Source organism: Orycteropus afer, unplaced genomic scaffold (assembly GCF_000298275.1).
Source record: "Orycteropus afer afer isolate SDZICR_OR568_19922 unplaced genomic scaffold, OryAfe1.0 scaffold00002, whole genome shotgun sequence".
NCBI lineage: Eukaryota > Metazoa > Chordata > Mammalia > Tubulidentata > Orycteropodidae > Orycteropus > Orycteropus afer.
Genome location: NW_006921589.1, coordinates 4,569,293 through 4,583,443, shown reverse-complemented (window position 1 = coordinate 4,583,443; position 14,151 = coordinate 4,569,293). Strand labels below are relative to the sequence as shown.

Below are 14,151 nucleotides of genomic sequence, written 5' to 3'. Positions count from 1 at the left end.
TTGCTTTTGGGCAGATGTTGCCCTTTGGTTGCATACTGATAGGCCTGAGGAGCACGTTCCTGACCGCGTTAATGTTTATCATAGAGGCCAGTCTATTATTTGGCTGAAAAGTGACCTCCAGGAGTGGCTTCAGTTCCAGGTTAGAAGGATGTCGTAGGGAGCAGTCTTGGGGTTGAAGGCTGTAATCTTTAAGCACACTACCACATTTTCCTCCCACAGAGCAGCTGGTGGGTTGAACTGCTGACCTCTTAACCACTGTGCCACCAGGGCTCCTTCATACTTAATTTACAAAGGTATTATTTATAACCCACATACTGAGATATACATGGGAGACAGAAGACTAATTTACAGAGTGAGAAAAAGATTAAAGTGAATCAAGAGTACTTCAATGAAGTGAGATTTACAAAACAATCATCACACTGAATTATCTATAGTAGAGATTGTTCATTTTTTTTCCTGATTATAAAACTGGAATGTGCTAATTAAACACACATACAAATCAAATTCAAATAAAGAAAAATAATAACTTACTTGAAATCCTACCACTGTCAACCTTCTGCTGAACATTCTCTGAGCACATCTCTATAGACATCTGAATAGACAGCACTTTACATCAAGATGAATTGGCATTGGACCTTCTCTAACTTGCTTGCTAAAATCAACCATGCAATGCATGTTCTCTTTCTACCTAAGTAAATCTTAAGTCTAACCATCATGTGTGTTCCACTACATACATGGAAGAAAGGCCTGACAAACTAGTTCTGGAAAGTCAGCTACTCACACCCCATGGAGCACCGTTGTTGTTAGGTGCTGTCAAGTCCATTTCAACTCCTAGTGACCCCCTGTGTCAGGGAAGATCTGCCCATAGAGGTTCTAGGCTATAATCTTTATAGGAGCTGACTACCAAGGTTTCCTACTGTGAAGCTGCTGAGTGAGTTCGAACTGCCAATCTTTGGTTAGCAGCGAAGCTGAGCACATACGCATTTTGTCACCGGGGCTCCATTTACTTGCTAGTGTGTCATCATCCTAGGATGAACTCCTCTGAGTGGCCCACCAGGTCACGAACTCCAAGGACATCAGTTGGACCAACACTCCCAGTTACCAGCAGATCTCAGTGGTGCCCGCTTACACAGCACAAGACTGACTGAGTTTTGTCAATGTTTGTAATTTTTGCTAATCTGGTAAGTGAGAAGAAATTACGTTTGCCTTCATTTTTAATTTGGTCATGTAAGATGGCTAATGATGAGGTGAAAGTGCATTCTTAGGTTTAATGTCCATTTATATTATTTTGTGAATTGTCCTTTTCATCTTTAAATTTTCAACCTAAAAGCCTATATGTATTAATTATTAATATATAACTTCTGTATATAATACAACACTTACCATAAGCATTTTTTTTTTTTTTTTTAAATCCCACTTTTCCCTCTTCCCTGCATTTTATTTTTTAAACCTTTCCTCCTGGAGCTCAGGTAAAACGCTCAGAGGTCTTTCTGGCACCAGCACGTTCTAAATTGGGCCTCCCCTTGCATGGACTTACCACACCGGAACACGGAAAGTTGGGCCAGCATCGGCACTGGGTAGGACTTCCCATCAGCGGCTACAAATGTCCGTTTCTTTGTGTTCTCAGGTTGAAACCGTGATTTCCACAAACCCTTAAAATACACAGCATTGACAAGGACTAGCCTGGTGAGCTCGTTACTGATGAGATCGGGCGAGAGGAGATTGTCAATCATACCTGTGAAGTCAAGAATAAAGAAGGAAGGAACCTCAGGACTGGCAGCCGATTTGAAAGCCAAAGGCACCTGCTAGTCTCATAAAATGAAAACCCAAAGGGAGGGGTATGAGAAATCCTTAAAAAGAAGCCTTTAAAAAAAAAAGTTTCATATTTTTTTGTGATTTGGGTGAAAAATTTTCATTCAACAGTTCATGCACATTTTGTTTCATGGCACTAACTGCAATCCCCATAATTTATAACAGCTGTCTTCCTACTTCCTCCCTGTGGTTACCTTTCCTCTGTGTCCTCCTTTCCTATGCACACCTGTGCTCTGAGCTGTCTCCCTGTGCAAATGCTGCCCTTCTGATCTCCCATGGCTGATAGTTCTAAGGAGTTTTTACCACTTTTTTTTTTTTTTTTTACCCTGCTAAAAAATACAACTGACAAGAGGTTAAAAACCAGAGATCTGAAAAACACTTTCGTGATCACAGTCTGGGGTTCCTAAACTTCTCAGTGAGCAATTCTTTTATAGCTAATTTTCAACAAGCCCCACGTTTCAGAAAATTGTGTTCACTGAAATAAGCGATAAAACAAAAAACCACCAAACCCACTACTATCTAATCAAATCTGACTAATAGCAACCTTTCAGGACACTGTAGAACTACCCCACAGGGTCTCCAAAGCTGTACATCCTTATGGAAGTACACTGCTTCATCTTTCTCGTGAAGAATGGCTGGTGGATTCAAACCAGACCTCTGGTTAGCAGCTGAATGCTTTAATTAATAATTACTTTTCTTATTTTTGATAATAATTGGCATGTATAACTGCCTGTGAGTGTTCTTGGTCAGCACAAGAGAAGTTTTGGTTTGGTTTTGTTTGTAATTACCCGAGTTGGAATCTTCCCTTGCCTCATACAGTATTATCAAGGGCAAATGCTCAATTTCTTCTGTTTTTCATCTCTCATTTTCATTTTAAAATTTTTATTGTGATTTGGGTGAAAGTTTACAGAGAAAATTCATTTTCCATACAGCAGTTCATATACATTTTGTTTCATGACATTGACTGTACTTCCCCACAATGTAACAGCTCTCTTCCCACTTCCTCCCTGTAGTTACCTCTTCCCTGCGTCCTTGCCTCCCGTCCACTCCTGTCCCCTGAGCTATCTCCCTGTGCAAACATTGCCATTCTGTTCTTCCACGATTGATTGATTGATCGCTCTAGGGAGTATACTTGATATAAATGTTCACCGCATATGCCCATCTATCTTAAATGCTCAATTTCCCTGACTATTTCAAAATGCTGAGGATGAGTTTGGAATCTCTGATTACCACAGGCCTCAGAAATACAGAACTGAAACTAAAACTCACTGCCTAAATTTCTGGGCCCGGCATACAGCAAGGTGCTAATATTGCAGAGATAATAAGAAAGGGGGTCTCTCCTAGAAGAACACCTAATTTTGAAGGAAAAGGCTGTCAGGATGGTCCATCTAGTTTAAGGAAGCTCGTGTGAGGCTGCAAAGATTTTTCCAGAAGAGCTATCTCTGGCTGAAGCACTGGTTTGTATGTAAGTTCTTTTTGCTTGACCCTTAAGGAGCCCTGGCAGCACAGTGGTTAAGCTCTTAGCTGCTAACTGAAAGGTGGGTGGTTTGAACCCATCTGCTGCTTTGTGGGTCAACTTGAGGGCAGCAGGTTGCTTGGTCTCTGAAGATTCAGCTGTTTTGTTTTTTTCCCCAAAAAATGGAGATCACTGCTACTTAAAGCTAATTCAGTGTAGGTTTTAGTCCAAGTACATTAAAAAAAGGTAGTAAATGATATCAGTGCAGATTATTGTACTTTAAAAGTGTTAAAAAGCAAAGATGTCACTTTGAGGACCAAGGTGTGCCTGACCCAAGCTATGGTATTTTCAGTCACCTGATACATGTACTAAAGCTGGACAATGAATAAAGACGACTGAAGAACGGATGCCTCTGAATGATGGTGTTGATGAACAACATTGAACATATCATGAACTGCCAGAAGAGTGACCAAATCTGTCCTGGAAGAAGTACAGCCAGAATGCTCCTTACAAGGAAGATGGCAAGACTGCATCTTACATACTTTAGACATGTTATCAGGAGGGACCGGTCCTTGGAGAAGGGCATTATGCTTGGCACAGAAGCAAAAAAGAGGAAGACTCTGAGTGAGATGGATTGACAAAGTGGTGGCAACAACGGTCTCAAATATGGCAACAACCGTGAGGACGGATGGTGCCGGACGAGGCAGTGTTGCGTTGTCGTTCATAAGGTCATTATCAGAAAGAACTGACTCGATGGCATCCAACAATGATTATACTTTAAATGGCGAGAACAAAACTAACTGTTCCTGAAGAAGAAAGAATGTCTCATTCAGCAGGGAATTAGCAAAGCTTCAGGTCCTTCTGATGAAAGCACAAGAAGATTCTGATGTACAATGAACCTTTACGTAAGTCTCGATAAACATGCTGCTTGTTACGTACACTGGAGGGCACCAATGCCACCTTAGGTCAGGACACAGAATGAACACCTGGCAAGCAATAAGTAAAAACCAAACCAGGTGGCTCGAGTGGACTCCAGCTCTTAGTGATCCCAGGTGCGTCGGAACAGATGGGTGCTCCACAGTGTCCAATGGCTGGTGTGTCTAAAGGAGACTGCCAGGCCTTCCTTCCTAGGTTCCTCTGCGTAGACTCCAGTCTCCAACCTTTCAGTCAGCAAGTGAGCCTTTAACTGTGAGGATTTACCTCAAAACCAAAAAAACCAAACTTGCTGCCGTCAAGTCAAATCTGACTCATAGCGACCTCTCCTTGGGTTTCCGAGGTGGTATCACTAGGAAAGTAGACTGCCCAGTCTTCCTTCCGAGGAGTGGCTGGTGGGTTTGAACCACCAGCCTTCTGGTTAGCAAATGCCTTAGGCACTACGCCACTAGAGCTCCTGAGATTTACCTGCTGAACTGCATGTACACATTATTTTCTTTATACAACCATCTGGACACGGTATTAAATTTTAAAAGCACTTGTGTATGTGTGCATAGGTTACATGATCTATGAGTTTCATTTCAGGATAGTAAAGGGAATATTACAAGCATTTGTTTTAAAAAAGGATGGCCTTGGGTCTGACAGGGTTGAGAAGCACTGCTTGCACTAATCACTCTTTTTCCCAGAGATGTAGTATGCGAATGTCCAAGTGTCTGAAAACTATCAGGCTACCTTGCTACCTTGATTAAACACATTGCCATTCTACAGGGGAAGAGGAGTCCCTCAGTGGTGAGAATGGTTGATTGTTAGGCTGTTAAATGGAAGTCTGAAGGTTCGAGTCAACCCAGAGGCACTGGTGCTCTACTTCTGAAAATAACCCATTTGATAACCCTATGGAGCTCAGCTCTACACTGACACACATGGGTTGTCGTTTGTTGGGATTGACTCAACAGCAGCAAACACAACAACCACAGATAAGGGAGGCAGCTGAGCAGCGGTGACAGCCACAGTCTGAGTGCCACCTTCTTCCAACCATGGGCCTCAGGCCTATGGCCTCCAGCCGCCCGGGAGAACCACTGAAACCTCTCACATTTGCAACACTCCTGATCAACTTGAGGTTTCAGGAAGCACCTCTGCTGAGAAGGGATGCCAGGGTCTACCGATGCCAGCTTTAATCTCTCAATCAAATAAGAGAAGAAATAAAGGTGTTATCAACATAGACTGAGAAGCATCAATATTGTTGTTGTTGTCATGTGCCGTCGAGTCAGACCCGACTCACAGCAACCCCTCCTTGGGTTTCTGAAACAGTATCACTACAGAAGTAGATTGCCCAACCTTCCTTCCGAGGAGTGGCTGGTGGGTCTGAACTGCCAGCCTTCTGGTTAGCAGTCAAGTGCCTTAGGCACTATGCTACCAGAGCTCCTAAGCATCAATACGGAGGACCATAAATCTGTTTCAAATGTCTCCACCTCTTGAACAATGTTTCCACAACAGTTAAAAAAAATATCTCTAGTTTAGGCCATGTTGTTGTTAGGTGCTATAAAGATGGTTCTGACTCAAGACAACCCTACGTACAACAGGATGAAACACTGCCTGGGCCTGTGCCATCCTCACAACCGTCGCCAGGTTTGATCCCACTGTTGCAGTCACTTTTTTGGTCCATCTCATTTAGGGTCGTCTTCTTTTCTGCTTACCCTCTACCAAGCATGTCTCTCTCCAAGGACCAGTCCCTCCTGATAACATGTCCAAAATAGGTGAGATGAAGTCTTGCCACTCTCGCTTCCAAGGAGCATTCTGGCTGTACTTCTTCTAAGAGAGGTTTGTTCGTTCTTCTGGCAGTCCATGGTATATTCAATATTTTTCTGCCAACACTCTAATTCAGAGATATCAATTCTTCTACAGTCTTCCTTATTCATTGTCCAGCTTTTGTATGCTTATGAATTGAATGAAAATACCATGGCTGAGGTCAGGCGCACCTTAGTCCAAAAAGTGACATCTTTTGCTTTTTAACACTTTAGAGGGTTGTGGCAAGTTTGCTCAATACAATATATCACTTGATTTCTTGACTGATGCTTCCACAGGGCTGGCTGTGGATCCAAGTAAATGAAATCCTTGACAACTTCAATCTTTTCTCCATTTATTGTGATGTTGCATACTGTTCCAGTTGTGAGGACTGCTGTTTTAGGCTATACTTGGAAGGAAATCATAAACAAGTCAGAAAAGCCATCACCATGGGCATTTCCTTCCAAATGTTGGTTTTTGCTTTCCTCCATGTACTTCTAGTTTCTCTTATGTCAAACCCCTCCACTTTTCCAGCTTGGGGGGATGTTCCCTTAAGTAATCAGGTGCTGCTCTGAGCTTTAAACTAAGACTTAGTGTAGTAAACATGGGTTGGTAGTTTTGTAAATGTCAGACTCAAAACACATCTCTACTTTATAGATGCACCACGTGGCCACAGCAAAAATGAGAGGAACAGTGTCTACAGACCCAATGGCTCCAACCGTCACTTGGACATACATCATGGTGTTCATATCCATGGCCCAGAACCTCAAATCCCCTCCTGAATTTCCATGCCATCCTTCCAGCTGCATGTTGCCTAGTTTCTCCTGATTGTTCCAAACAAGACCATATAGGACAACCTATCCCGTCAGTGGGCTATGCTCTCCCCTGACCCCGAGAATTCTCCGTCCGTCTCTCACTAGTTCCTCTAGTGGTTCTCCAGTATTTACATACAGAAGGACAGTGATGGGTGGTGGAGGGGCACGTGGGCAGGATCTGGTTTCACGCAGCTTCCTAGGCTCCTCCCTCAGGATATGGGGACCTGCATTCTAAACACACGCCCAGGTAATTCTGATGCAGGAGCGCCAGGAAGCACATTGGAGAAGCCAGGAAGGTGGGTTTCCCAAATTTTCTTTGGGTTTCTTCTCCTTATTTAGGTTTCTGGGCATCACCTTTTGTTACTTCAATGCTCCCTTCTATGAAAATATATTCTGAAATCTGTCTTTCTATCCCTCACTGTCCTCTGCCATTCTAGTCCTGCCTCTTCCTGTTTTTACCTAGGTCTCTAGTTTACAAGCCTACAGATTTGAAACAAGGACATTACCCATTCCCTGTTTAATAGGAGGAAAAATGCGAATAAACAAGTAACCACTATGTGGTGCAGAAGAGCTATAATGAGGTGGTTAAAAGGCATAATTGTATTGCCTAACAGAGTCACAGGCAGAGGCTGGATCCTCAAAGCGGCTGCATCTTGGAGACAGCAGATGCTAGAGACAGGGAAGGTGAGAGAAGTTGAGCCTCAATCATAACGGAAGATAAGGGCATTCCATGCAAGGGGAACAGCAGATGTAAAAGCAGAAAGGGACAAGCCATGAAATCATCAACAAAGACCAGCCAAGGACACTGAGGACAGGATGCAGCAGGGAAAGAAGGAAGTATGTACTCTGCTATGCTGGGAGGACCATGGGGAGAGAAATTCCCAAGGGCACAGTGTGCACTGGGAGCATTAAAGGGGGCAAGGAAGGGAGACTGAGGCCTGAGCCTGCTAGGAAAGAAAGGACAGAACAGAGCTCGCTGGAGCCCAGGCCCTTCTCCATGGAGGGGCCACTGGACTTCTGGACACCAGATTGAACCTCGGAGTCTAAGGTGCACTTCATTCACAAAGTATAAAATCATAGAGAACGTTTCCCAGGGGCCTGTGGCCACTCACCCCTGGTCTCATTTTTCACCCACAGGTTGATGGAGTCACAGGCAGAGGCTGGGTCCTCAAAGCTCACATTCCGGACTTTACACTGAAACACATCTCTGTTCCTCGTCACAAAGGGCGCTTCCATCTTAAAGCCATTCTTAACAAACACTGCATTAGCCACGGTCACAATATCTTTATTCTTCTTGGAGACGATGGCCTTGTTGATCTTCTTTAACACTTTGCCGACTCCTAAAGGACAAATGAGAAAATGCAGCCATATGACCAGCAGAATATACAAGTTTTTTTTCTTTAAAATCTTTCATAAGAAAAACGACAGCAACAACAACAAACCAAATCTCTCATGGAAACGCTTCTGAACCACGGGGCTCCAGGTCCTACCGAGTTTTCTTGGCTGTAGTCTTTACAGAAGCGGACTGCCAGGACTTTCTTTCATGGGACCACTAGGTGGGTTCAAACAGCCAACTTTTGTTAGTAGTTAAGCGCAATCCATTTGCGCAATCCAGGGACCTTAAGATCTTTTACATTCCAGCAAATAAGAGCATAAACAAGGTAAGTTTGAATAAGAAGAGACTAAGTCTTTGCTTTCTCAGTGGCCTTTTCTCAGAAAAGGAGGGGAAGCAGAGGTTAAAATAAGGTATCTGTAATTTTAAATAGCTCTCAAAAATAACTTGCTAGTAACGACAGAATCAGGAGCTCTGGTAGTATAGTGCCTAAGGCATTTGACTGCTAACCAGAAGCCTGGCAGTTCAAACCCACCAGCCACTCCTTGGAAGGAAGACTGGGCAATCTACTTCCCTAGAGATACCATCTCGGAAACCCAAGGGGGAGTAGCTATGAGTCCATCTGACTCCACAGAAGTGAGTTTTTTTATGGACAGAATCATAAGGAATTTGTAACTAGCAACATTTTCAAGGCATTCTCAACATTTTGCCAGTCTAGCTCATTCTCGGGGAGGTCCCTCTGAGCAGCAGGTCAATATGAAAGCTAGTGTGCTCTTCAGTCATGCCATCCTGGGCCAATCATCAGTGGACTCCCCCAACCCTTCTGTCCCCAGTTCCTCCCCTCCCTCCTTCTCTCCCTCCCTCCCTCTCTCACTTCCTCTCCAATCTTAAGCACGATTTCCTTTTCTGCCAAAGACTTAACAACGAGATCTCTTCTACTTTGGGGGGGGGGGGAGGAGAAAAAGAATGAACCAAGCATTAGGAAGACTATTAAAAAAACTGCTATGTGTCACCATCCAGAACAATGTGATTTTTACTTGATATCAAGCTCAGAAAAGCAAGGAGATTAATTCTATGGCAATTATAAACTTCATTTTACACAAGCCAGTCATATATGCTCCATTTCGTTTTGGGGGGGGAGGGGGAAGGGGAAAATAAATTGTAAAAATGAATTGTGTTTCTAGAGTTCAAATTCCTTCTTAATCTCTTGAGGTCTTTTCAAAGTGACATTGTCCCTAAATAGTCCTTCCAGAGTCATCCCGGCAGTTTCCTGAAGATCCTACCTTTCACTCTAAACTCTGTACCTTGTTCATAAGGCTTCAACAAGGGCAGGGAACACTCTCCCATGGTCCACGAGAGGAGACGGTAGAACCCGAGACACCTGTCACTGGCGAGTGGACTGCCTCATGGCGGCAACTCCTGACACGCTGCACAGCTGAGCTCCCTAAGGCTGTCTTGGCTATCTTTTTTTTTTTTTTTCCCCCTTTGAGAACATACATAGCAAAACATACAGTAACTCAATGATTTCTGCAGCTACAATTCAGTGACGCTGATTCCATTCTTCGAGTTGTGCAATCCTTCTCTCCCTCTTCTGTTCTGTTGTTCCTCCTCACTAACGTAAACTTGCTACGCAACTTGCTACCCCTAAGGCTCCTATCTATCTTCCAAGTTGTTGCCTCACTTTGATTCCATATACGTAAGTTTTGGGAAGAGAACAAACCGCAAGGCAGGCACTCTTTACTAGTAAGTTCAACTACTGTTTATTTTTAAGATGGCTTTAGGGGATATTTTTGGTTTAAGGTTTAAGGATTATCTCAGGGTAGTAATTTCAGGGATTCACCCACTCTCCAGGACTCCTGAAAGTCTGGAGTCCATGAAAATTTCAAAATCTGTTCTACATTTTCCTCCTTTTGATCAGGACACTTTTATAGCATCTTTGATCCAAATGTTCAGCCATGATATCGGCTATAATCTTTATGGAAGCAGATCACCAGGCCTTCCTTCTGCGGTGCTGCTGGGTAGGTCAGGACCACCAAGCACAAACTGTGGATCTGGGCACAGTACAGGGCTTTGTTCTTTACTTTCACATTTGCTCGGGGGGGTAGCCACAGCAACTGACTGCTCACCAGAAGGCTGGCCGTTCAAACCCACTGCATCAGCAACCCCATTTTACATGGAAAGATGGGGACTGCAGCTGTTGGAGGCTAAAAGACACTTTCAAATCAGGGTCCTTTTAGCCACACTGCCACCTACATACACACAGAGTTCTGCAGAGAAAACATCAGGGCAGACCTCCTTGCACTGACCCCCACAAGCTTCCCTTCTTCCTCACCACGAGCATCCTTATTTTGCCTTCTCAGGGACTGGGCCCACACCAGGCCTGAAAAACACCCTGGGCTCATTTTAGGTGAGTCTGTTCCATAAACTGATGTTAAATTTTACAATATACTTGTACTATTCTGGAGAAAGAAAGGGAAGAGTTGCCAACAGGCCGATACTGCCAAAACTTTAGAAATTCAGACTTAAAATTCATGTGGCTCAGCAATAGAACAAACAACAAAAATCCAGTTGCTGTTTTGGAATTGTATCAGCGGATGGGGCCTGGATCGCAGTAGGAAAGACCATAAATTTGAGCAGTTATAAACCACCAAGTGTTTTCTGAACTTCCAAGCAAGGGGCCGAACAGTGTGCTCCAAATATTTAGTCCCTATATTCTGCCAACAGATGAATAAACTGCAAACTCATGCAAAAGCTTAGTGTTGCCTAGACAGCACAGGGCAGTTAGGCAGTTACGCTGAAGACACTAAAAGGTGATATATTTAAGTACACACATCTCTACCTCTCTTCCCGCCAAACACATCAATGCAGCTATCACACTGATCCAAAGATCCTCAGAACTCTGTCTAGGAGGGCTGGAAGAACATGGGTAGGTAAACTCCCTCTTCTCTCCAAAAGAGTACGGCCGAGATGTGAAAAGTGACTTGCCCAGTGTGATGTTAATGCTATGTGTCAACTTGGCTAGAGTATGATTCTCAGTGGTTTGGCAACACTGAACTGGTTGTAGGAGCCCTGGTGACACAGTGATTAAGCACTTGGCTGCTAGCTGAAAGGTTGGTGGTTTGGACCCACCAGCCGCTTCACAGGAGAAAGATGAGGCAGTCTGCTTCCGTAAAGATTACAGTCTTGGAAACCCTATGCAGCAGGACTATCCTATCCCATAGGGTCACTAGGAGTCAGAATTAACTCGAAGGCAATGGTTTGCCTTGGTTTGCAGCTCTGGAGAACCCAGACTAAGATCCCCAGGGTCAGTCACAGTGCATATTGGTGGCAAAGGAGCCAGGTCATGCTTCCAGTCCCATCCAAAATGCGCCTGTGGGAAAGGCAAGTGGAAGGTGACCCTGGGTAAAGAAAACTGAGCAAAAGCAAAACAACGGTGCTAGCAAATCTGAGCTTTTCATTTTACAAAGCTAAAGAAAAACAGGCTTCTCTGTCAGTAAGACTCAAACTTTTCCACTGGACCTTAGATTTTTTTAAACTTTTAATTTTGACCTAATTATAGATTCACAGGAAGTTGATAATATATAAATAAATAAAGGACAAGGAGGTCCCAAGCTCTCTTCCTCCAGCCTCACTCAATGGCAACATCTTACAATAACTGTAAGGAGCCCTGGCAGTGCAGTAGCTAAACGTGTGGCTGCTAATTGCAAGGTCGGTGCTTCAAACCCACGAGCTGGTCCACAGGAGAAAGATATAGCAAGCTGCTTCCAAAAAGATTTACAGCCTTGGAAACCCAATGGGACAGCGCTACTCTGTCCTATAGAGTCTGTAGGAGTTGGAATTGAATTGATGACAACAAGTTTACAGTAACCATAGAACCAGATTATAAGTACTGTACAGACTATAAACAGGTATCTCTCTCTCTCTTCCCTCTCTGTACTCTTCCTGTCGCCTAACCTATGGATCTCTGGAGGAAAGCCCCAAAAGGCTCCAGCCTGCTACCTGACCTATGGATTCTGGACTTGCTAGCACTCACAACTGCATGAGCCAGTCCCTAGAAGTAAATCTCTCTCTCTCTCTATCTCCTTCCACTCCCCTACCCACCCTGCATATGTATGTATGTCTGACTGGTTCTGTTTTTCTCGGGAACCCTAATTAAGACAACGTTCACAACCGTAATGCATTTTAAGCCAGTACACCCATGGAGCTGGGTCAGACAAAGTATTTTCTTCATACAGATAGAAAAATGGAACTTTGAGAGACCAAGTGAATGACCCAAAGATGCACAGATCTATCACAGAGATGAGAATGCAGTTCTCCTCACTTCTATTACCTCAGTATCTGTCCTACAGAACAGAAAAGCTTGGCCCTAAACCCCGGGTGGTTTCAGTAAACGCCCTCCCAGACTGCTGGGCTGCTCAGGCTGGAGTCTAAGACCACGTGGTGAAGCCTCCAGCCAGTGACACAAGAGTACACATACCATTCACGTTATATCGCATCATCATGGTGAGCTGCTTCTTTGTCCTGCCATCGGCCCCCAGCTGAAGCATCCCCAGGGCGGATGCAATTCCATGGGGGGAAACGACAACATTCTCCTGAGGCTGGGACTTGATGATCTCATTGAAAACCTGGATTCCAATGTCAGAGCCAAGCTCCTCAAGAGACAGTGGACTGAACTTGGAGCAGACTGAGGGTGAAGTCACTGTGGCCAAGAGGAAGAGCGGAAAATGCCAACTCATGGTTCCTTCCAGCAAGAAAAACCTGAAAAATTAGATTAAAAAAAATGTAATTATACATAATTTAACACTATTTTGGGGATGACTTTGTATTCAACTAGGTATAAAATGGAACACCTGAAAATTGATATTCTAGGGCATTGTTGTTATTGTTGTTATGTGCCATTGAGTCATCTCTGACTCATAGCAACCCTATGCAGAATGAAACACTGCCCAGTCTTTTGCCAGCCTCATGATCCCTGCTATACCTGTGCCCATGGTTGCAGCCACTGTGTCTACCCATCTTGTTGAGGGCCTTCCCCTTCTTCATTGACCCTCCACTTTACCAAGCATGATAGCCTTCTCCAGGGAATGGTTCCTTCAGACAACATGACCAAAGTAGATGAGACAAAGTCTGGCCATTCTTGCTTCCAAGGAGCATTACGGCTGCACTTCCTCCAGGACACATTTGTTAGTCCTTTTAGCAGACCATGGTATGCTTAGCATTCTTCTCCAACACCACAACTCAAAAGCATCAACTCTTCTTCGATCTTCCCTTATTCATTGTCCAGCTCTCAGATGCATAAGAGGCAACTGAAAATACCATGGCTTGGGTTAGGTGCACCTTAGTCTTCAAGGAGACCTCTTTGCTCTTCAGTACTTGAAAGAGGTCTTTTGCAGCAGATTTGCCTGATGCAATACATCAGTTGATGTCTTGGCTGCTGCTTTCATTGGTGTTGATTGTAGAACCAAGTAATATGAAATCCTTGACAACTTCAATCATTTCTCCATCCACCATGAAGCTGTTTATTGGACCAGTTGTGAGGATTTTTGTTTTCTTTATATTGAGGTATAATCCATACTTCAGATTGTGGTCTTTAATCTTCATCAGCAAGTGCTTCAAGTCATCCTCATTTTCTGCAGGCAAAGTTGTGTCATCTGCATACTAAAGGTTGTTAATGAGTCTTTCTCCAATCCTGATGCCATGTTCTTCTTCATATAATCCAGCTTCTCGGATTATTTGCTCAGCACATACACTGAATAAGTATGGTGAAAGGATGTAACCTTGACACACTCCCTCCTTGATTTCGAACCATGCTGTATCCCCTTGTTCTGTTTGAATGACAGCCTCCTGATCTATGATCTATGTACAGGTTCCTCATGAGTACAATCAAGTGTTCTGGAACTCCCATTCTTCTCAATGTTATCAATAATTTGTTATAATCCACACGATTGAATGCTTTAGCATAGTGAATAAAACATAAGTAAACATGCTAGGCATTAGTGAGCTAAAATAGACTGGTTTTC

The 14,151-nt window shown here is 43.7% G+C and overlaps 1 protein-coding gene across 1 annotated transcript in view; it reads right to left on the bottom strand.

Annotated features, from left to right (window-relative positions):
• SERPINE2 (serpin family E member 2) overlaps positions 1-12,876 on the bottom strand; it is a 32,789-nt gene extending 19,913 nt beyond the window's left edge. The window contains 3 exon segments of the mRNA XM_007956034.1: positions 1,538-1,735; positions 7,911-8,138; positions 12,609-12,876. Of these exon segments, the coding sequence (XP_007954225.1) occupies positions 1,538-1,735; positions 7,911-8,138; positions 12,609-12,867 (685 nt within the window). The 5' untranslated portion in view covers positions 12,868-12,876.
• Positions 12,877-14,151: the final 1,275 nt, after the last annotated feature.